This window comes from Semicossyphus pulcher, unplaced genomic scaffold (assembly GCF_022749685.1).
Source record: "Semicossyphus pulcher isolate SPU_LCO1_2020_fin unplaced genomic scaffold, fSemPul1.0.p SCAF_26, whole genome shotgun sequence".
NCBI classification, from domain to species: domain Eukaryota; kingdom Metazoa; phylum Chordata; class Actinopteri; order Labriformes; family Labridae; genus Semicossyphus; species Semicossyphus pulcher.
Genome location: NW_027211700.1, coordinates 6,942,065 through 6,966,500, shown reverse-complemented (window position 1 = coordinate 6,966,500; position 24,436 = coordinate 6,942,065). Strand labels below are relative to the sequence as shown.

The 24,436-nt window shown below is 42.8% G+C and overlaps 2 protein-coding genes across 2 annotated transcripts in view; both read right to left on the bottom strand.

Annotated features, from left to right (window-relative positions):
• The window catches only part of numbl (NUMB like endocytic adaptor protein), a 66,571-nt gene extending 59,041 nt beyond the window's left edge, over positions 1–7,530 (bottom strand). Inside the window, exon 1 of the mRNA XM_069676711.1 lies at positions 7,397–7,530. The gene's annotated coding sequence lies outside the window, so the exon portion shown is untranslated. The remainder of the gene's footprint in view (positions 1–7,396) is intronic.
• A 4,374-nt stretch (positions 7,531–11,904) lies between these two features.
• Positions 11,905–23,958, bottom strand: coq8b (coenzyme Q8B). Its single transcript, XM_069676569.1, has 16 exons — positions 23,870–23,958; positions 23,113–23,291; positions 22,849–22,981; positions 22,470–22,678; positions 21,726–21,792; positions 20,233–20,307; positions 19,759–19,878; positions 19,563–19,648; positions 18,655–18,795; positions 18,489–18,570; positions 16,985–17,078; positions 16,582–16,723; positions 13,926–14,033; positions 13,780–13,845; positions 13,541–13,627; positions 11,905–12,281 (listed from the first exon to the last, which is right to left on the bottom strand). Coding segments are annotated over exons 1-16 (1,896 nt in total). The 5' UTR covers positions 23,871–23,958; the 3' UTR covers positions 11,905–11,975.
• Positions 23,959–24,436: the final 478 nt, after the last annotated feature.

Here is a 24,436-nt window from a genome sequence, read left to right as displayed (position 1 = left end):
AGAACAGCTTCTTGTGTTGGTCTGAAGCAGACGTTCACAGATATGGAAACTTCAATGACTGTAATGATTGTTTTAGATACGTCTCCTCTCGCCATTCCTGCTCTACTCTGCTAATCCAGAGCAGATCGGCTGGTCAACAGAGCTGTCAATCATCCTAGCACTGCATCATGAACAATTATCACAAAGTGTAAGGGTGGGTACACGCACACTGTCGACAGTTGCAGCATACAGAGGTTTTTATACTATTTAGTTTAACATAATGGGCAAGTTAACGTCAACTTTCCTAAAATAATAATTATCCGTTTCCATTTTTTACATAACCTGTAATGGTTTGAGAAGGAAAAAGTTGCCAAGATGCTTGTTTATTTTTGGGCGTATTAGTCCTTGTAAGTTAAATATGTCGGGATGAGGGAAAATCCTACGCCCGTAACGCCTTCACTCTGTGGGAAAAAATGTTTGATTGATTGATTGTGCCGACATTTCAAACAGTTTGGATCAATAGCTGTGTTCCTTGACATTTGTTTTGCCAGGCCCTGCCGTGCCACACATTTACTTGCACAGTACACACACACAGAGACACACAGAGCATGTACGTATGCACCAAAACAAAAGTGCAGCAGACGTGAACCCGTTTTCTCCGGTGACTCATTCTTTTTTCAGCTGGAGGTAACTTGTGGCTGCTTTCCAACATAAACTGAGACCCACACACACACACACACACACACACACACACACACACACAGCTTGATTCCTATACATGTTTCCTATATGTGTCCTCCAGCAGCAAAAGACTGCTGTCAGCTGTCCTCCATCCTTCACTCTTCTGTCTCTGATTCTCTGACTGCTTCAGATCCAGTTGTCACCCACTGCCACCCCTCTCTCTCTCTTTCTCTCTCTCCTCCTCTCTCTCCCTCTCTCCAGTGAATAGGCCCCTCTGTGCTCTGGAAGATTTAACTTGGGTTCTGTCTGTTGCTAACAATCTCTCTCCCATGGCGTCACTCTGAAATAGTGCAGCAGAGAAGCCACCGTCATATTAAACAGTGTTTTTTTTTTTCTTTCAGCGCTGTGAGACCAAAGCTTAGCTGCACGCTCACTCTGCACCGGCATTGAATTAAGACAGAAGAGCGCAGTGGGAAAGTAATTGTACGTGGGCTGTGAGCAGTCTGAGCACTGTAAATAACACACGGTTAGCAGCTAACAATGCCGGTGTTCCTCTGATGCAACACAGTGCAGACAGGCCATCTGAACTCATTTACCTCCACATATAGATCAAATGGAGAAGCTTGATTATGCAATCAGGAGTTCCTTTCATCCAGGGGAAGTTGAAAGCATGCATATTGTTTGGTAATGATTACCTTCCACATCCCATGGGTACTTTAACACGGGTTGTGAAAGGAGAGATAAGTCTTACTTACTCTTTCCCTGTCTATGTTTTCCTCACTGGTTGCAGGATGCATACCTGCAACCTTCACGATCGTCACTCTTCTTAAAAAGAGCAGTTAGATATTTAGGGAAACTAACAACTAACAACATCATCAGGTCAATGAACACTTTTGTGGGCAATGTTTTACAAGGGCTGTCCTTATGAGGCCGATGACAACGTGTTTGAAAGCAGGAGCGCGCTGCGAACGTAGGTGAGGACAGCGGACGAGCAGCGGACGCTGTGCTGCTCCCCAAACAAAGTATCCAGAGCCGTATAGACAGAGAGTCGCGTCAGTGGAGGTCCAATATGTTCCATGATCCGCCATTGCGATGTTGTGACTCTCTCTCTCTACGGCTGTGAAAGTACCGTCACTCACTCAGTGACCCCGGCGGTCAGCCAAAAACGACTAAATCTAATACTTTTTCTATACATCCACACGTAAACATTTTATGAATTGTGTCAATTTTCTTTCAGTAGCAGACGCTAAGCTTAGTAGGGCTGTCAGCAAATATTCTAAATTCAAAAATATAACCAAATTGTAATAAAAAACAGTTATTGAAAACAATCTGCACCATCGCGCCTGTCTTGCAAGCTCACGCGTGTTCTCATATGTCCTCACGCACACTCTCTTGGTTACGGAGCATCTTTGAATTCACACAACTTCACTTTACACGTTAACTTTAGCCTAGCTGAAACGAGCTAATACAACAACCTTGTGGCGTGTGGTAATGATGGAGGAGAATTCATATCCCAGCCCGGCCTTATCTAAGTTGGCATAATTACAATTTTCAGACCTATAAATGGATTATTTCTGAGAGCTCCAATATTTCATACTTGGTGGTTTATAATCTGTAAGCGCCTCTAAACCAATAAATATTGATGACTCACATCAGCGAAAGACTGATATGGTGTTATATTGTAAATGTAGGGTCAGTTCTGTTATCATACACAACCTTGATGATGTGAACCTTCACTGCAGTTAAAAAAGGAGAGTCTTTCTTTGGGGCGGCTGTGGCTCAGTGGTCGATCGTCTTTCAATCGGAAGGTTGGTGGTTTGATCCCCGGCTCCCTCAGTCTCAAAGTGTCCTTGGGCAAGACACTGAACCCCAAATTGCTCTCGTTGGTATAGCCATCGGGGTGTGAATGTGATGACTGATTGACAGTTGGGCACTTTAGGTAGCAGTCCCTGCCATCAGTGCGTGTGAAAGGGTGAACATGACAGCGCTTTGAGTGGTCACAAAACTTGAAAACCGCTATATAAGTGCAGTCCATTTCCCATCTCTATCATTCATGCATATGAGCATGAGGACCTTTAGAACCAGAGGGAACATGTAACGTGTAAGTTTAATTCTACAGGTGAAACTAATGAGACATAACATGTTGATTAATGACACCAGAGCCTGGCTAGCTCATTTCCCCTGCTTACAGTGCTAAGGCTAAGCTAAGCTAAAGAGAATGTGCTATGGATCTTCTCACCTTACTATCAGGACGGTCAGCCAATAAGCAAATTTGTTAAAATGTCAAACTATTTCTTTATTTTTCAGTCTACCAGAGTCCATGTTTCCTTTTCAGATGTACAAGCGGATTGATTGATTATTTTGTAGCGAACTGAGACTGTGCAAAGCCTTTTAAGTGCAGGAGGAGGTAAAAGCATTCCGTATTGGACATCCACGTTAGGTGAATTTGGGATAAACCATGTGAAAACAATCGACAAGCAGCGAGCAAAGCAGAGGCTCAAAGCCTGGAAAAGGGTACAGATCAAACCCGACCCTGAGGGATGTGGTGTTTCAGAAGCTTGTTTTTTCGGTCTTTTACAAACACATCCCTCATCGAGCTGTTGCATCACAGCTTCAGCAGCTAAACAGGCTGAAATAGGTCATCACAGGAAGATAAATCAAGAGACGAGACAAAAAAAAAGCGACCCTCGCAACTCAAAGTGACAGTTATTAGTTGCAATGAGCGCTCCACTCGGAGTTGTGGCTCCCGAGAAAGACTCATTTCCACTTTCTTGTTATCTGCAGAGAAAAACGCCACTGAAGCAAAGAAATAAAGTGCTGATCGGCAGAGAAACAGCCGCACACACACACACCGCCAAACACACAGAGAAACAACACAAATTGCTGCCTTCACACATGAGTGTCCACTAGACAGGCATTGAAATCCACTGTTCCAATCATTTATCCATTCAGATCCACATAATACACGGCAATAAAAGCACACAAACAGACACAGGGATGAAACAACAGGCCTGTGCACTGTGAGCATGCCATTAGCGTGTGCAGTAATGGAGGTAGATGAGGGAAAGGAGTGGTTGCATTTAACTAGCCTGCAGAAATCAGATAACTCCACTCAGCACATATTGAAGGCACTTAGGCATCAGACAGAGGGGTTGGGAGTGAGTGTGTGAGAGAGAGAGAGAAAGTGAGAGGGAGGATGACGTAGACATAAATGTTAGAAGACAAGTAGTTCTTCTGTGTCGCAGGTTTCTGTGCAGACTGACACAATCACATCCAATGAGGAGAGGACTTTCTGGTTTCCAGCGTCCCTGTTTGCCGTTCAGTCTGCCTCTCTCTTGTTCTTTTATTTTATCGCTCTCTCTGTTTATCTCTGTTCTTCCGCAGCCTCCATATTTCTCTCCTAATTTCGACTCTTTCTCTCTCCTCTTCAGCGGCCTGCTCTGTCTCCTTTTTCCACCACTCATCTCCCCGTCCTTCCTCTCTTCATCATTTTTAAGCACCTTAAAATTTCATTATCATATTTTGTCGCTGTAATTAATCCCGCCACCAGAAATAGAATTCTGTAGTCAATTTGCGGGTTTTAGTTGCAGGGCTTGGTTTCGGTTATTACATATACTCCAGTTAAAATCATAACTTTTTCTTCTTTCTTCGGAAAGGCTCAACTGTTCTAATCCAGCCACAGATCCATAAAGGACTTTCTTCCTCCTCATCTCCAGTCTAATAGTGTCCAGAGGTTGGTGGGACTCGGAGGAAGCGCAGCGTGGCTGCCGGCAGTAGCAGGGCCGGGCCTGGAAGTAGAGCCGCTTGTTTAGCAGACCCACCCTGGCCAGCACAAAGGGGGCCAACGCCCTCCTCCAGCACCAGCCGACCTAGACAGCACCCTGATTGGCCAGCTGGATGACCTTTGATCCCCGTTGTATTGTGGTCTCAGCTGCGCCGACCCTCCCCCTAGTGTGTGTGTGTGTGTGTGTGTGTGTGTGTGTGTGTGTGTGTGTTTGTGTGTGTGCACAACAAAAGGAAGCCAAGTCCTAATGCAGCAATCAGAGCAGTGGAAGAGGGGAAGTGGTCCAAGGGGTAATGGAGTGTGTATGTGTATGCACTTATGTGTGTAATGCTGTGTGGATGGATGGCTGTAATTATGTTCTTGTTGAGTCTGACTTGCAACAGTGATTAGCTACATATGAGCCCATTAGCAGCACCCCCAGTTTGGACTTCAAATCTAGCACTTCTCTATGTCAGACTGAACCTTCCTCTAGTCACAGCCAAGCCTAGGCTTCTTTTAGCCCCAGATTTAGACCAATCACCAGCCTCCTTTTGCCCAAGCCCTAGACCAAACCAAGGTTTCTTTTAGCCCTAGATTTAGACAAATGTTTTACTTCCTTTAGCCCCAGAGTTTGATTTATATTGCTCAATGTCTTCCTTTAGCCTCAGTCCTACATCAAACCAGCCCCAGCTGTAGACCTAACCTAACCTGACCCTAGGCTGTCTAGCCCAAGCTCTGGACTAACTTTGTCACTTCTTACCTCAGCATCAGATCAAACCTCAGCTTCTTTTAGCCACATATATTAAATACATCAAACCTGCCTTTATCCAATGTTTCACATCAAATCCAAACCCCCCTCTGGGCCTATGTTTAGCCCTATCATAGCATAAAGCCACCCTAATCTATCTCACAATCCAGACCTTCCATTGCCCCACCTTTTAGTTCAAATTTGCCCTTTCACTAACTACAACTGCAGACCAAACCTAATCTACCCTAGCCCAAGCTCTAGACCAAAACCAAGCCTCCACTAGTCCTATCTTTAGCCCATGCAATAGCTTAGAGCTAGCTTAATCTAGCCTATTGTCCAGACCACATTTGGCCATCCTCTGGCCCTAGGTTTAAGCCCAAACGTGGTCCTTCTCCAACCCCAGCTCCAGACCAAACCTGGTCTTCCTCTAGCCCATACTTTAGAACGAACCAGGCCCACTCTAGCCCTATTTGTAGCCCCAGGTATAGCCTAAAGTTATATTCATCTAGCCTATTGTCCAGACCACATTTGGCCATCCTCTGGCCCTAGGTTTAAGCCCAAACATGGCCTTTCTCCAACCCCAGCTCCAGACCAAACCTGGTCCTACTTATGCCCGTACTCTTGACCAAACCAGGCCCCTTCTAGCCCTATTTGTAGCCCCAGCTATAGCCTAAAGCTATCTTAATCTAACTAATTTTCCAGACGCATTTGGGCATCCTCTGGCCCGAGGTTTAAGCCAAAACAAGGCCTTTCTCCAGTCCCAAACCTGTACTTTCTCTAGCCCATACTCTATACCAAACCACGCCCACTCTAGCCCTATTTGTAGCCCCAGCTATAGCCTAAAGTTTTCTTCATCTAGATCAATGCCCAGACCACATTTGGCCATCCTCTGGTTCTAGGTTTTAGCCACATCATGACCTCTCTTTAACCTCAACTCCAGACCAAACCTAATTTTCCTCTAGCCCAGACTCTAGCACAAACCTAGCCGCCCTCCTTCCTAATTTAGTACTTCTCAAAACCTGGATTCTGGGCCCGACCTAGCCCTCCATCCTGAAACAGTTGTCTTTGCAGGTGGTCTAGGGCTTGTGGACTGAGACACCATGGGCCCTGCACTTACTGTCTTAATAGACACCATGTGACTCTCTTGCTTTTTACGAAAGCAGTGGGTCAGGGTAGACCACCCCCTAACAGCATGACTGGCTGTCTAAGGAATGCCATGTCATGGAACAGATGGACGTCCTCAGACAATAGAGCCGCATGCATTAACCGGGCCTATACGCAGGCATGTGCCAAGTGTGGAGGGGAGTGTGTGCATCACAGCCACAGTCTCTAAGTCATTTGAAAGCCACACTTCTTTCTTCTTATGTTCTATGAATCCCTTATTCCTGCCAGGGAACAGAGAGTGTGGGAGAGATCACAGAAAGCTGCAGCACTTTTTCGCAAAATGAAGAACAAGCCCTTTAGAGGTTTGAAAACGTTGCAAAATACACAATTAACCCAGCAGCGTGATGCAATGGAGAGAGATAGAGAGAATCCTGCAGACAAAATTATAGTCGTAAATATATTCAAACTGTGGGCGCGTGTTTCAGTGGCCATGCTGTCCCGGAGAAAATACCAACAAACAACGCCAACACATGAGCCAATGATTAGCCAATAATCAATGTGACTCTTTACAGATCAATCAATATCACATTATCTCATTCCCACGCCAATAATGACGAAATAATGTCGCAATAATGTCAATTCTATACGTTAATCGGTGTTATAGGGCCATAATAAGGAACTGTCTGCCCTTATAGGCCTATAAAGTTAGTGCTTTTTTTCTTGTATGGCATCATTTGAGTATTCCTGTTAGATCATATGTGTGAGCCAGTAGATTTGTCAAGGGGCCAATCAGATTTCTTCCAATACTTGTTTCTTTCTGATGATGGATTGTGGATGTAAACCGCTATCAAAGGCTGGATCTGCCACATTTCATTCATATCACACATTATGGGCCCACTGGCGAGATCCTTATCCGAAAGCGCTGCAGTTGTATCCAAACATTATAATTGCCCCGTCACTCACAAATCAAGGATTTAACAGCAATTTGAGGGGCTCGTGCACTTCTCCATCGCGGATTCATTCATTAAATAAGACATTTATAAGCGGATCTCCAAATAGCCAAACCCTGGAAGAGTCAGTAAACAGGGATGCCAGATTGGACGGGGAAGCAGTGAACTCACCCAAGAGAACGACGGATGATCGGCTCCCCGCTCCTCCTCTGTGTAAATCCAGGACCCCGGACAGACAGATATTATACCCCCAGAATAAGCTGCAATGGGTAATTTCACAAAATCCTTCTCATCCGCACTGTAGAAGCGATGTATGGAGGCGATGTGGAGCCGCAAATAAGCCTGGTCGCAGCAGACACACACATAAACATACACACACAGAATAAAAAGCTATACAACAAGGATTCAGGGCAGATTTCGGTGAAATTGGCGTATCTGTAGTAATCTCTCGGATGCTTTGGTTGTTGACTGTGCACTTACTGGGCTGCTTCCCCCGGCTCCACCCGCTAACCCAGCCTTCCCAGTGCGCCCATTGGCACAGACGGCCGGACATGCAAATCCACTCTCCCCATTGATGTTTTCCAGAGAAGAAAAAAAAAAAAGCAAGGTTCTGTTTCAGTCGCTCTACTGCGCCACCGTGCGGCAACTCAGCTACTGCGATGATACGTTTACTCCAATCATCCCTGAAGGGAAACTCTCCTTCTGCTTGCAGAGAGCAGCCTAGTTTCAGGGACAGGCTGGACAACACCAGAGGAATAAGGCCCAGGTGCAGACTTGAACCCTATTCCTCAGGCTATTAGAGCAGGGGGACAGGTTAAATGCACTCTATGGAATACTGCCAAACTCTTGGATCAGACTTGTGTCCCGGTCAAAGCCGGACAAAGCCCTACCTCTTATCTCTTTGCTGATTTTGTCCTGTAAATGTTTAAGTGGTGGTTATTAACAAAAAATGTCATCCTGCTTTATTTAAGAGTCATATGTAGGCCTATCACTCACTTTTAATTATTGCCAGCAAAACGTAAACAAAGTAGTTAATCGCTTCGTCTGACACCTACACCAAGCCAGCGGTTTCAGGCATTAAAATAACTATATAGAAATAATCAATCTTGTCACTAATGGTCTGGTTTGCTTTTGTAGGTCATATAGAGTGATCAGAATTTATTTCAGTTTATTTCATAACCAGCACTAAAACTAAAACTAAAGTGCCTAGTTCTACACGTCTTTATGTCTCATTACTTGAATGTGTGAGCTTCACTGTGCAGGCTGATGCATGTGCAGAGTTTGACAACATAAAGTCTGTATTCACATTTAAATGCTGAAGAGGTAAAGTTCCTCTGTGCTCACGTTAAACAGCAGCAGCAGGATGTTGTTACATCACAACTGGTATGGAAGAGAATAACGGTCCAGTATGAAACTTAAAACTGGAAATCTCCATATTGTGGATTTCAAAATAAAGTGCTTGTTAGTAGTGAAAATAATTATGAGGAGTTTTTTCACTGGTTATGAAACAGACTGAAATTAATTCTGATGCCTCTATACAACCTACAAAAGCAAACCAGATTATTACTATATAGTAACTTGGCGGCACGAAGCGATTGACCGCCTTTGTTTACAATTTCCTGGGCAAAAATTTAAAGTGAGTGATACATATGGCTGTTAAAGAAAGCATGATGAGATTATTTGTTAAAAACCACCACTTAAGCATGTACAGGACAAAATCAGCAAAGCGATAAGGGGGTAGGGCTTTGTCCACAAAATTAACACAAACTGAAAGGTCAACACAGGAGCTTTAAAAAAAGGCTGGTGAAGATATTCAATAATATTGCATCTTACAGTAAATATATTCTTGAATATGCCTTTAAAATATTCAGAAAATGACTGTCAATTTGAAACCACTCTCTGGAAAATACTGTGTAAATACAAAGGACGTTCATGTTCACAATGGTAGATCCTGTTTTCCACCAACAGTAAACAGAGCTGAGATGAATTACAGGCAAACACACTAAGGTTACAATAACCAGTAAACACCCCCAGGGAGTCCTAGTGTTCATAAAAGCAGAACACATAAAACAAACAGTACAGTTTCCATAAAATGAAGCCAGTCCAGTTTATATAATATAAACAGTAAAAGCCTGCTGGGCAGAGACTCTGCCAACTGTCCTTTAATGTTCCCACTGGTAGACCTTTACTCAAACATAACATTATATTTCATTCAACAACAACAATGAAACCCAAGTTTCTTTCCTCTGCACAAACTTGCACAATGATTGAACTTCATAAATGACCTGGACCTGTTGGAAATCATCCCTCACCAGACCAGTGTTAGCCTAAACGAAGAAAATCTGAGACTTTGGTAAAAGAAGAGCCAACAAACCGGAGCCAGCTGCTTCTTACACGCAGAGTAACGCTCCAACTTTCCATTGCGTGAAACTGCAAAAGAAGAATGTTCTCTTTTCTTCTCTCCACATGTGCTGCGCTTATTAACCGTGGCTGATTCCCAAACCTGGGAGAAGTAAGCTGTGAGTCTGATGTAGTGCATCAGAGGAAGGCAAACCGCCCAGCAGCTAAGCTTAGTGGAGGTACACTAACAGCAAGTGCTAATGGAGATGCAGTAAAAGGCCGCATCTTTCTCCATCAGGTCTTCAAGCTGTCAGTGGAAACCTCACATCCCTCCTCCTGTGGTGTGAACACTTTCCGAGCAGCCTGCAGACGGTCCTGTACGACTGTAACGGCCTTATTGAAGACAGAAAAAGACAGCACTGCCTTGAAACAAAAATAGATCCTGAAAAAAATAGACACATCAATGCCACCATTAGCTCAGATGCTACTTTTAGTGAGCCTAAAGTATTGTTTCATGATGCTTTACTGTAAATACAAGAACAGTGAAGGAGAGAATGAGGTCAAACATGGCGTCCAGCCAGTGACATCTTCCAAAGAGGTCTGAGGCTGAAATGGAAAGATCAATACAAAGTGAAGGAAGTCCTTGGCTTAAAGCCTCATATAGACACCTGCCAGTAAAGCTGAATTAGTGACAATGTACAAATCTCCCATATTTTATTGCTTACAAAACAATACACAGAACCGAACTCTGTCATAAGGAAATGTTCAAACATAAAAAAGGCTGACAGTTTTTCACATTATGGAGGTTTTTTTGTTGAATATATTTTATAAGAGAGGCTATAATGTCTTTACTAGTTCCTCTGATAATCTGCCAGTCATCACATTTAGAGGAAAGCTGTATATTTGCCAGCACACGTCATTCTTAAAGAAGAAAGCACTTTGCAGCATCAGGTGTCCTTAAGGCAGAAAATACCCATTCTACTGGAAATATGGACGACCTTGCTGTCAAAGTGAGAACAAATCAGAAGAACATTTTATATTAAAGGGGAGGTATTATGCTAATTTCAAGCTTCATATTTCACTCTGTGATACCTGTGGAGTAGCTTAATTTACAGTTAAAAAACAAATTTATCTCACACTGGTGCTCTGTGCAGGCCCTCAGCCTCTGAAATGACTCAGTCAGCTCTGCCCCCGCCCCTACAAGCCCACTTTCTTCTGATTGACCAGCTCTCTGAAGCCTGGCTGCGTAGAAAGAACTGTGTGAAACCTGGCGTTCACAACAGCCTGCAGACTGAGCTGAGAAGCCTGGGGATTACTCCAACATACTTTGACCTACAGATCTGAAACTTCCCCCATGTTTAGCCTGGACATTGTAACATTATATATATGTCTTAAAATGTGAAACAGCATGATACCTCCTCTTTAACGTACACATATTCAGCATTAACTAGGTGCTTGTTCGCATTCATATTAGTAGCACACTGGCTCTTTATTTGTCTTTAAAAAGTTCTTATTTATTCCTTATTCTGCTGTATTATAAGTTTTTTCCCTTAATAACTGCTTATTGATAGTTAGAGAGCTTTTAAACATGTATTACCACATGATTATGCTGCACTCAGTAAGTGCATTGGTGGTTTTATGGTATAAAATACTGAGCAGAGCACATTAATTCAGAATTTTAAGTAGGTATAAAATACAGTAATGCAGAATAAGGCATAAATATGTGCTTTAAAATGACTATTAAATGCTACTACCCTGCATGCTTATAAGCAGCTTTTTGTGTACTGTAATATAAAGTGTTGCTAAAGTCAGGATCTATGCATGTTAGACTGGGGAGCACAACAGGAGAATACAGTACATGTCGTCTTTTAAAAAGCTGCACTCGGAGTTTACAGGTTGAATGTAGAGCAGCGTTTACTGTGACAGAGAGATGAACACACACACACACACACACACACACACCAACACACACACACACCAACACTCATCATGATGAATTAAATAATCCTCTCTCAAATCAATATACAGATTTAATCAACAATATAACCGTTTAGGATTCAGCGTATATCTGTTATGGCACATTTATCACCATCGTTTTCTACATCAAATGTAATATTTGTTTAGTATTTATCTTTGTCTGTACAAGTGAACGCTCAGTCAGTTCTTGATGAGTCACGGGGGTGGAATGCCCAAATCTGTACACACTGATTTGAGCGACCTGATGCCTGAAAGGAGACAAGCACTGAGAGTCAAGCATGTTTATGTTCCACATTAAAGCCTGTCACCATTTTCAATTATTTATTGACATCTTGTAAAGTCTTTGGAAAGTCTGATCTCCGCAGCTTTTTCATCCCTTTTCTTAGCAGTCCACTCTGAAAGTCTGCGCGGCAGTGACCTTGTCCCCGAGTGTCTACGCAGTGGCCCGCGCTGCCTGCCCCGCCTGCCTCCTCTGGTTGTAGGCGTTGTACACGTCCAGGAACATGTCCTTGCACGATATGCGAGCGTTCAGTTTGGAGCAGATGAGGAAGGAGCCGGCCATCTTGCGGTGGAGGGAGTACGTCTCCTCGGGCGGAGGGGTGAGGCGGTGGCGGAGCATGACCGGGATGAGGCTCTGGATGCGCTGGGTGGTGCTCTGGGTGCCGAAGTCAAAGGGCTCCGCGGACGCAAAGGCTTCACCGAGGATCATCACAGCTTCGACGTGGGCGTCTGCGAAGGCCTGGTGGGGAGAACGAAGGTGTTACAGTGGCAGTCTGAGTGCAGTATAATCAACTGAACTATGATTTCAATATATAGAAGCTGTGAAGCAGAACAACAAACACAAACTGACTTGAAGCTGAATTTTGAGTTTGTAAACTCTGAAGCAGTCTGAGGAAATGTTTGATTATAACCAAAAGTGCACATTACATTGCATTGCATTTATTAATAAAAACGTGTATACAAGTTATTTAAACAGTATTTTAATATACTTTCAAAACAGACAAAATATGTCAAGTTTGCAATCCTGCTAGCTACCGGTGCGGTAGTTGAGCTTAGCCTCCGGTAACTTTGATTGTTGTGAGGATGGCAGCTGCACACTAGCGATCATGACGGCGCATATCTGTGACGAAGCTGTAGCTAGATTATAGTGTAGACTATAAAAAGATGGACGACATGACAGTTCCCTAAAAGTGAAGCCAAAATATTTTGAGCGCCCCCTGCTGACTGGCTGCAGTATAGGTCATAAAGCCCGTCTCCTCCATGTTAACAGATGGGACATGAGTCAAACTATAAAGGCCGCCTATCACGGGGGGTATTTTGGCTTCAATTTCGTCCAATGAGAGCAGATGGAGACGAATCGTCCATCTATACATAGTCATTGGATTATAGCGCTATTTATACTGGTTCATAGGACGCAGCCCACTTTTTAGATGGAAAAACAAGGTATTAAAAGTTTGTCTTATACACCCAATTTTACTGTAACATTTTTTTACAGACCATAATATGCAGAAATAATGCTTTGGTGATTTAGAAATGGTGTAATGTGTAACTTGTTCAGCAGAGTGATGTTTGACTCCACAGTTTACAATACTCTCCGCACTGTCTGCAGCACATGCAGCTGACCAAACCGGGGTCCACACTTGAATTGGTGGACAATATATGATGATAATGATGCTAGCAGCCTTATCCGTACCATAACATAGTCACATCACTGTAAAATTAACGCACTATATCAGCTTCCATCAGTATTTTTACCTGTCCCTGTTTGTCCACAAAACTTCACATAAATCAATTCAAGACTATAAAGTCGTTTGACATGATTCTTCGGCAAAGATACAACAGATGGTGGTCAGAGAGGAGGGAGAAACATGGATCAGGCTTCGGGAGTGACACTGGGCTAAGATGTGACACATTTATTTGAAGGAGACAGAAGAGATAGAGGAGGATAAACCACATCAAAAATAAATGAGCACAGCGGCAGAGACTAAAATACCTCACCTTGGCCTCGAAGCCTGTCAGAAATTTCAGGTCTTTGGACTTGGAGAGGACGGTAGCTCGATCGCCCACCGAGGCTGCGTGCACCACCTGAACATGCATCAAACAAAGCGATGCGGTCATCATGGTTATTTAAAATCCAACCAAAGACTATGGCGCTTAATTATTCACACCGATCTTGTTGTATAAATCATGTTGGGTAGTTAACTGGTGGGTGTCGTATAATTTTAGATACAACACACCTGTACGTAGTCGTCTGTGAATGATTCTGGGTAGCTTCTGCATGCACCAAAGTCCAACAGAACAACCTACAGACAGGATAAAACAGTTATGCTGCTTGTGATAAAGGTGCTATTCTTTTACAGCTTTACTGCCAGACTCCCCTCACCTTGTTTGTGTCTGAGTTGTAGAAGAAGTTGGCCCAGTTTGGATCCGTCTGCATGAACCTGAACTCAAACAGCTCTCTGAGACACAACTGGAGGATGTTGTAACAAATCTGGAGACGGGAGGAGAGGAGAGGTTTGTGTTATTATCAATTAACTCCTGGTACTCTGATTCACTGCGCTGGCACACACTCCACAGCTTGCAGGTGCAGGCCTGCTGCAGAAAAGCATCAGTTTTACAGAGTTATTTTCACCGCTACAGTCATTTTCACAGTGTGTTTGAGGTCCTGCTGTATAATTTTCTCAGTAGCTTGTTTCCATGAGGATCTACTGGTACTTCTTGTCCTAACATTTCAGCCCTTATTTGTACAATCAGAGGCCAGTATGTGATGGGTAAGAAAGATCTTAGCTCACGGCGCCTTTTTTTCTCCTGTTGTTAAGGCAACCACTGAATCATTAGCTGTCATTAACCTAACCGTTATATTAAAAACTGACAGAGGGCCCGCCTCTCCTTTCATCCAATTGTACGATCAGAAAAAATGGCAATGACGTCTGGCGTTTGTCTGCTTTGATTTGTTTGAAGTTTTTTCATCTCAAGGCCTTCAGAGCGTTTCCTCAAAAACGCGAGGCGCTCTGCAACGCAAAAGCAGCGCACAAAAAACCAAGCTGCTAAAACGCGTTCTGTCTGATCAGGCCCTTAACAGATAATGACGATCGCACACAAATATAAAAATTATCAATAATGTAAACAATGAAATTTAAAGACCCCCTCCAGTGAAAATCCAGTTTTTAACCTTGTAAACATCTCCATGTGGTGTTCTTCATGTACTACAAGACATATCAGGGACAACATCAGCAGTCATCTCCATGGCTGGGCCTGTCTGCTTTTAAACTGCAGTGTACCAAGGACAGGCTGAACAACACGTTTTCAGATTGGCAGCTTTGAGACGTCACAAACCTAAGGAGCCAATCCCGTTAATGGATGGGGTGATGCTTTGCATATCATTATGTGTAACCTATGGCAACCACTTCGGCGATGCGCGAGCCAGCTGTAACCGTCATTGTCATTTTTGCAAACTCACTACTGATTACCAACGTTAACGTTACTACTACTAATTACTACATTTCAAGCCAGCTAAGTTTAACAAGTTGCCACTAAACGATGGCAGAGATATGTTATGTTTTCGCGACGGAGGGGGGGGTTGGAGATTTGCATAGTGGGCAGGGACAATGTAGATTTGGAAATTTCTAATGAGGGAGAAGGAGGAGATGTTTTTACAAGGTGATTAAACATATTTTGGAGACAAAACATATCAAACACAATTTATTATTTCAAGCAGAGCGTTTTATGTCTCAAAGATTGACTGGAGCTTCTCTTTAAGAAACACATTTAAACAAATTTAGGTCATTTCAAAAGGCCAAGGAAAAGAGGTTGGCTTTGAGCTGTGCTTTGAATGATTGAATCGAGCTGGCACTTCTAGTATGAAGAGGCAATGTGTTCCACAAATGAGTGCTCGTGGTGGGGTATAAGGGAGTAAAAGATCAGATAGGTATGAGGGAGCCAATCCATGAAGTGACTTAAAAATTAAGTAATACAGTTTTAAAATGAATTCAAAAATTGACAGGGAGCTGTGGAGGGAGGCGAGTACGGGGAGAGATATGCTCACGCTTTCGTGTACCTGTTAGAAATATCGCAGCAGCGTTTTGCACATACTGAAGATGTGAGGACTGACTGATCCCGACGTACAGGTAGTTGCAGTAGTCCAAGTGTCACAGCACACTATCTCCTGATTGGGGGGGTGGGCCTACCTAGTTGCACGGCAGTGGTTAATTAAGAGGGATGGCTGAAGTGGTTAGAGGGACTCCGAAACAGACGCGAGGGAGTGGCAGCGTGGGAGACATTGTCGTTTGCCACAAGAGAGCATAGACCGCCAATTTCCCCCCTGTTACCATGTTTTGTTCAAAGTTATTGACCACGTGTTTATGTCCAAATAAAAACTCAAAAAGGGAGCACTGATGCACAGGCATGTCAGAGTGGAGAGCGAGCTAGTTGAGTGAAGAGCATCAGGGAGGCGCTGAGTGGGGCTTAAATACCAGGTGGGCCAATTTCACTTACCTAGCCTGGCAGCCAAATGCTTAAAACCAATGTTTCATATGCACAAGCAACAAAGCTGGTAGACCTTTTCCCAGGTTTGTGTTTGCCGTGACACAAGCAAGAAGTGATAAAAGCTTGAATGAGTTGTTAGACTTTGGCTAGGGCTCTTAGTTGGAGGAAGCAGGCTCTCACCACAACGTTTACTTGTTTGTCGAATTTACACGATGAATCAAAAATCACCCCGAGGTTTTTTTGCAGAGGATTTTACACAGTGGACCAAGTTTGTTAGAGATTTGGCTGTCGGAGTCAGAAGGAGTTTCAGAAAGTAGGACAAAGCTGGAAGGGAAGAAAAAAGAAAACAGAGCACCAACACTTAATACAACAACAATACCATAGAGAAGCGTCTGCCATGTTTGTGCGAAATCTTCTGTAATACCTCAAATTCCAAGATTTCATAAATTCTATAGTCGTCCCCGTCTCTTGTGCATCCCTCACATTGCAGTAATATTGAAGGAAATTCCATCACAAATAGGATCCATGTGTCCGCTGAGACAGCAAACCCATACCTGGTTTCTGGTCTCCTGATCCAGGTCTACACAGCGGTCCAGAGGGACTCCCTGCACTAGATCCATGGCCAGCACCCTGCGGCCTGACAGCTCATCGATCACCTCAGGGACTTGGAAATACTCATTCCCCTCCAGCAGGGACCTGGAGGCCAGACACAGGTGGTCAGGGGAGAAAAAAGATAAAGACGAGACATTGATGAAAAATGTGCTTGCAGCATATGAAAGATATGCGAAATAAGTCGTAACAGTCTCTATGGATATATCATGTTTTGAAGTGTTTCTCTAATTACCCTCCTGAAACTTCATAGCTAACCTGGTGTGGTTTGTTTTATGTGCAGTTAAATGGTGTGTAACAGGCTTCAGAGCAGGAGGCTTTATGGTTCAATACACCACATAAACCTACTTGAACTTCTTGGCGCTCTCTGCTTCCCGCTTGTAGTCACACTCCCATGCAAGCTCCCTCTGAAGAACCTCTAAACTGCTGTCTGCAAACAGACCTGTGGAGAAATAACAAAAGGAGACTCAAAAACTATGTTCATGATGTCAGTGCGACTGTAATTTGCATTATTAAATAGCAATTAAAACAGTGTTCTCTTAAGTAAGAAAGGTAGGTTCACGTTTTTGCTGAAGCGTGTAGAATTTGGCATGACAGGGAAACAAGAGGCCTCTCTATAAATGATGCAGACGTCCTTGTTTTTACTTAGGAGTTGTAACTAGAGCACCACCCCCTGGTCTAAACTGTAATAGTGGAAATGCTTGAATGAAAGAGACCAGAGCAGGAGGCAGCGATGGTCAACTCACCATATAATGATGAGGGGCAGTCGAAGAGAAGACAGCAATAACTTAGAAGGAAAAATTGACTTATTACCCTCTCCATGGTGTTACTAGCAAAAGGAACTAAGATGCTACATGCTATGACTTCAGTGCCAACTTCAACTATGATTGATGACTTCTGTTTATAACGGATATATCAAAGTGACAACTAAAGGAAAAGTCTTTTATGTGCAAATATATGCCTTCACCTGACCACAGCAGCTGTATATTTATCAGTACGGAATGTATGAGCAGTTTTTCACTGAACACAGGCCTATACCGTGAAGAGAGGTCAACATACCCAGGTTATCTTTTCCTGATGTGGCTTCACTTAACCTGACAAAGGCAAACGCGCTCACACGACGCTGGTTATCAACTCAAACCAGGGTTTCTATGAGCGCGTTCACAGAAAACAGGTGGAGTCTGCAGCGTATGACCAATCTACACTTAAGGACAAATCTGCCGTCATTTTACAAACTCTGATCTGAGAAAGATATGAGGAAGTTAGACATAATCCAGACTAAAATCCACTCAGCTGCAGCGGCCAAATGCAGGAAGGACAACTGGCACAAAATCACAGACTGTTTAAACGCGCAAATTACGTCTATAACATCACTGCTCCATCATCGTAAAAACATATACATTAATTATAACACTCATGTAGTAGATTAATGCGGTGCACAGATGTATTTATGGGGCTTTTGTAACAGACTTATTCTTTTTGCCTCAGCCCGTATCAAATGGACTTATAGCAACATATCATATTAAAATTCATAAGGTAAAGCTGAAGTGTTTTAACACTCTCTCTCCCTCCTCCCTCTCACAATCAGCTCTCAAAGCTCCTGATTCAAGACACCTGATTGGTCAGTAGGTGGTCTTTAGTTCAGGTTGATCTCTTATCTCCAACATAACCTGCTCCGGAGCAGATCAGGTGTTCAGCATAAGTCCAGTCACTAAGAAGTGAACCAACTTCGTAGTACTGAAAACTCAGAGTTAACCGTGAAGTTACCTCGATAACCGCTAATCCTGCTTCGTAGTATGCCCCCCTCAGATGTTCTGAGAGACAAATACAAAAACAATGATGTAGCCGTTACCTTCTGGCAGGACCACGCTCATTTTCAGAACCGTCATCAGGTTGTTTATGTCACTGTGGATGCTCTCTGCCACTCCGGGGTACTAAGGAAATAACAGACAAAAATCAATGCAGGCGGAGACAGATAGAGGTTGTTAGGGAGACCGAAATAGAGTGTGTTTGAATACCTGGATCTTCATAGCGATTTCTCTCCCGTCTTTTAACACCCCAAGATGCACCTGGCCGATGGAAGCTGCAGCAAACGGTTTGTCTTCGAAGGATGATAGCTTCTCTCGCCAGCCTGGTCCGAGCTCCTCCTCCAGGACTTTCTACACATTCAGAACCACAGAAGCAAAGTTCTTTCTCAAAGGCAAGAAAACTAAAATTACCATCTCACAGCCTCCATCTATTTTTCCCACAGAACAACAGGGTAACTGTAGGGTATTTATTGGTATGTCGAAAATAGTACCCTAAAACAAAACAACTGCATGAGTAAGATTATATAAAACAGGACAGTACCATAATTATCCTTTATAGGATCAAATTCCCTCCAGATGGTGCCGAGTTATATTGTATTTACAAGACTGGGATGAACGGAAGGTCACGGTGACCTTGGATTTGGACAAAAATCTACCCAGTTCATCCTTAAGCCCAAATGGATGATTGAGACAAATTTGAAGATTCTCCCACAATAAATTTATCCTCCAAAAGAATGGGACAGGATCGGTTTTCAAAGACATCATGATGTCACACTGAACATATTTTAGAGTTATGTCCAAAATATGTTCAAGTCAGTTCATCTGTGACTTAAAGTGGACATTAGTGGCAAATTTTCTGGCATATTCTTCGCATATTTCCTCTGAGCGTTTCTGTGACGTTTACAAGAATGGGACAGACGTCACCGGAGCGGAGGCGTAAAAACATGTACCTGACCTTTAAAATCTACAAACTTGAAGCTGCAACCGTGAACAGGCAGACTACTGGAGACAGGATTAATCTAACCATCTATTTGCAAAACCATCAACCATTAGAGATTATTTACTGCAGTCAAAAAGAGGAAAAAGTGAGAGAGGCAGGAGGGTCAGTTCGTGCTTACATTCATCTGCCAGGTAGGCATGAAGTCTGCGCTCTGCCGGACCCTCTCAAAGATCTTCTGCAGCTGGGGGTTGATGAAGGTGTTGTCTGAAGAGAAGGTAATGAAAATTTATCAGAAAAAAAAAACATGTTAAGTAAAAATCTACATTGACTGGGAGGACATCAGACTCCGTTGATGCTGTGGCTACAGTGCGCACCTTGAATGCTGAGCATCTGTCCTATCTTGAGCGCAGCACCGCGGACCTTGCACAGTGTGTTGACTATTCTCTCAGCGTTGGCCTCTGACAGGAGAGGAGAGTCTAACAGGGAACTCATGTCTACAGCAAGCACACACACAAACATAGAATGGTTATTAGAAGTGATATAAAGCACATCATATTAGAAGTACAATAGCATAAAGAAGAGTGATCTGTCAGAGATTCATCATTCTGTAAAACTAGGGTAGTAATACAACATTAAACACTGCTCATTTAACACATGTTAAAGCCTGTGTGTCAATCCTTGCTAACAGTATGATTTAATGCCTGTCTAGTGCTTGACAGGTGCTGACATATGAGACACTTCTCCCAGGGCTGACCAGCTGTCCGTCTGTGTGCCCTATCTGCCAAAACTACTTCACAGGATGGAAGAAGCAACAGAGGACAGGAGAGAAGAGAAGAGGGTATCTTTACCTCCTTTCTTTTTGCCTCCTAGCGACTGCTTCGCCACTTCTGCAATGGCACCAATCCCGAGTCCCACAGCCAGCCCTGTAGCAGAGAGGCAAAGAGACAAGTGATTTTAAATTTAGGGCTACTTAACAGCCGCTTGAGGGAAGCGCTGATTTGACACAGCTGCTCCTGCTGCTGCTCATTAAAGAGGGAAATATTTCATAGCATATTTCAAGTCTGGTATAATTTGCTAAACAGTTAAGAAGTTATAATTGTGACTAATGACACCTTATAAAGTTAAAAAAATGTCACGTTATTGTGCAAGCGCAAAAGTTTTCCCTTTCTCTGTTAAAAAAAAGGTCCTTTATAGAGCTATGAAAGTGCTGATGATGTTTTAACATTTCAACAAAATATACCATTTTCACAGAGCTACGCTGAATATCCTGTTAAAGTAATAATCTCAAAAGATTATATATATATGTCTGTTAAGCCGCTGTCTATTGCCAAATGAGGTAACACAATGGCTATTGAGCCTATGGCCCACTGATGAAAGCCTTTGCATTTGCAGCATTACAGACTGGGTGTCAGTGGCGACTGGTGTTAAACGTGACCCGTTTTCCATCACCAAGCAGTGGTTGGTCTGTCAGAGAGGGTAGGCGGAGCTAAACGGCTGCTTTTCCGGTCTCTGCAAGTCTCTACGAGTAAACAGTTATCTGCTATGGCTGAACAAACAAAGAAAAGATGGATGACTACAGATACAACTTCAAAAATAAGTGAAAGTCCAAAGAAAAAGAAACAAATTCGACGCTCAGATGAAGGCTAACAGTCTAAAAAGGAAAGCGACCGCCAGCGAGGAAAATCAAGAGTTACAACCGGAGCCAACCGTGGATGGATGCAAACATGCATACAATGTCTGGATATCTGGGAAGTGTGCGGGATTATAACTTTACATTTACGAGTGTTTTCCATGCATAGACATATATTTAGAGTCACCCAAGAACATTTGCAGCGCATTTTTGCTTTTCTCTTTTTTTATCAGTATAAGATCATCATCCGCAACCGATTAATTATTGGACGATCTCCTCTCCCCCTTGCGTACTTGTCGCTTACGTGCTCTGCAAGTAACACAGAAAGAAAAGACAGACGTCCGCTGGAACGTTCCTCTTGTTAATGCATTGATTGAGGCGAAATGTCTCATGTTAACTTATGGACCTCCTTATAATAGTTTTGTGCAGCTGGTTGGTACCATTAAAATTTGGCGTGTGTTTAAAGGGTTTACTTATACTTTAATAGCTGCACTGTGTGTGTGTAATTACTGCCGCATTTGCTCTTACAGCAGACTGGAATCTGTTAAAGCTGAACCTTTTAATGTATCTCCTGCTGAGCTTGGAGTCATCTGACAACCTGGAGGGGAATTGGAAGGATTCCCTCTTCGACATAGTATGAACAATGTGTCTTGCCAAATATAAAACACACAAAAATAGACAAACGGATAAAAAAAATTATATTGTTCTTACCCCCAAAATTAACCAGCCTGCTGATTCTTGTGGCGGGCACCTTCCTCTCTCTGGCACGGTCGCTCAGCTAATGGAAGATATATTTGGTATAAAAGTCAATTAACACATTAATTTTAATTGTTCTAAGTTAATTCTTCATTTGTAGTAAAAGTCACACAAAGGGAAAAAATCTTAAGACAGTAACCTTGAATTACACAGCAAAGGCAACCTTACTGTTTATGACACATATTACATAACATGAGTCAACTCAAAATATGGTCCTATTTCCTGTCTGTTTGCATTTCCTGCAGGTACCACTATGAACATAATACTAATGTATATTTACTCAACATGAGAGTATAATGAAAACCCCCCTTCTGGCCTTGATAGAAATATGTAAAGTTATTTATATCAGTTACTAAGAGTCTGTGACAACGACTTATATCTGTATATGTATAATAAATAATCTGTTTATAGCTTCATTTTCCATTGCATTTATTCTGCATATTGCCCCTTTTTCTAGTCATTAGCTGCATCTATCTGAACAATTATCACATGATGATAAAATGTATCAACATAGAGTCGCCACCCCATTGCATAATCTCTTTAGGCACTAGCCTGGTCAACAAAATAACCCATAGATATAAGACACTAACAAATATACAGACTAAAAACTAAATCATTTTCTCCGGTCAGCTTCATAGAGAATTAAAGTAATCTGTGATGGCACTTGTTGCTTTATTTTAATTAATTTGTTAAACCAACCTTCTGTCTGACAGGTTTGACCAGGGACTGCTTGGCCTCCCTGGCTTTCTTGATGTCCTCTGGTGTGAGTCTGGCCACCACGGTGTCATGGACAGACCTGGTTTGGTGGTAGTAGTACCTGTGGATGCCAGGCATTGTGTGGAGGAAACGAGCACTCTGCCCCGGCCATCCCGCCCCTGCAGGACCTACCCCTGGGGGAGGAGGACCCCCTATGGAAGGAAGAGGAAAGGGCAATGTTTTATTTATAACTCATATAGGCCTGTGTAACTCAAATATCTGAAGATTTTTAAACAATCACATTTGAAAGGAACCAATCACAATAAAATATGTGGTTACAAAAGACTCTTTTGGAGCCTTACCTAACTGGTATTTACAATACCTGTTGGCATCTCTGCTGCAACTTCAGTATCAGAGGAGAACTCGGAACCCACTGCCCATTTGGCTGCTTCCTCAGGGTCCATATTCTCCCAACCCTCCGCATCCGGAAACACATCCTCCTTAACTGACTGTTGCTACAGACACAGCAAAGTCAGACATGTACTTTAACAAAAAAAACTCTATATATCAATTATTTTTTTACTATTTAAAAAAACATTTGTCTTGCAGATAATGTCATGGGTCCACCACAGTTAGGAATCCTTACCGCATTGCCGCCCATAAAGGTGCCAACCAGTCCTTCCACCACATCCTGAGCAACTTTGACCCCTGCTCCCATGGAGGAGTTGCAGGCCATTAATCGGAGCTGTTCTCCCTGAGTGTTGACCATGGCAGACCCCACTTTACCTGCCCCCCGCAGCACCTGCAGGACTTCTGAGAGCATCACTTCATATAAAGAAGTGGGGAGAAAGGACGGGGGTCATGTTACATGGTAAAATAGGGTGAGGGTGAAAAAAAGGAAAATAAAGTACACTAAGTTCCAGACACGCCCACCGCACTTTTTAACCTAAACGAGAAGGTTTTCAAAAGTATATTACAACAATTCAGACATTTGAAACGTGACGGATCATCAAAAAGATCATTAAAACAAACACGTACAATGTATTTCTACAAGTCAGATGGTTTAACCTTGGGTGTGATTGGCTACCCATACTTCATGACATGCTAATGTGTGATGAACACGTGTAGCTCACAGTAAAGTTGCAGAGACCTGTAGTCATACATATTTAAAGAAATTAAATACAACAACAATAACATCTTCTCGGCTACCTTAGCTAACTAATTTGCTGGCCTCTGCATCAGTTTGTGTTAACTATGTTGTGTAACGGCAGCATCTGCTGACTGAAGCTGGAACTCACAAGCTAGCTAGCGACACATTCAAACACTTTTACACTGGGGTTGTTATTCCACGAAAAAAAACAAGGCCTTGTTGAATTACACATCCTGAAAATTAGTTGACTCACTTTTCCTAAAGCTGCGTTATCCAGGGTTTTCTCGGTGACTGTCCTCTTCCACACCACTGCCCGATTGTAGTCTGTTTTGCAACGATTCAACACCCGGAAGTTCAACTTTACGCGAGATGACCAGGTACCAACCACAGTACGACCTTTGATAAATGGGCGGGATCAAAATGACAAGTAAGGAGGGAACAACCAATGGCAGTACAGAACAACGAATGAAGGCTGTATAAAGCAGGACTGTTTGTCCAATTAAAAGGCGGGCCTAGAATGGATGAACGTCCAATGAAAGTTTAGTGGGTGTTACCGTTTTTGGAGGATCCGTTGCACGTGCAGTAAGGCACAGTTACCAAACAAGAGAGTTGAAGACCTAAACACTTGTTTCCTAGCTTAAATTTGACACATGCAAGAGAGAACTTAGAAATTATAAAACTATATAAAACTAAATAATAGATTTTTATATATAACTTACTTTTAATAAATCATTTTGTTTCCTAGACAACATGACAACAATGCAATATGATTACACTTAAAAGTAATAATTAATAGTTTTAATTACACAAAATGGAAAGC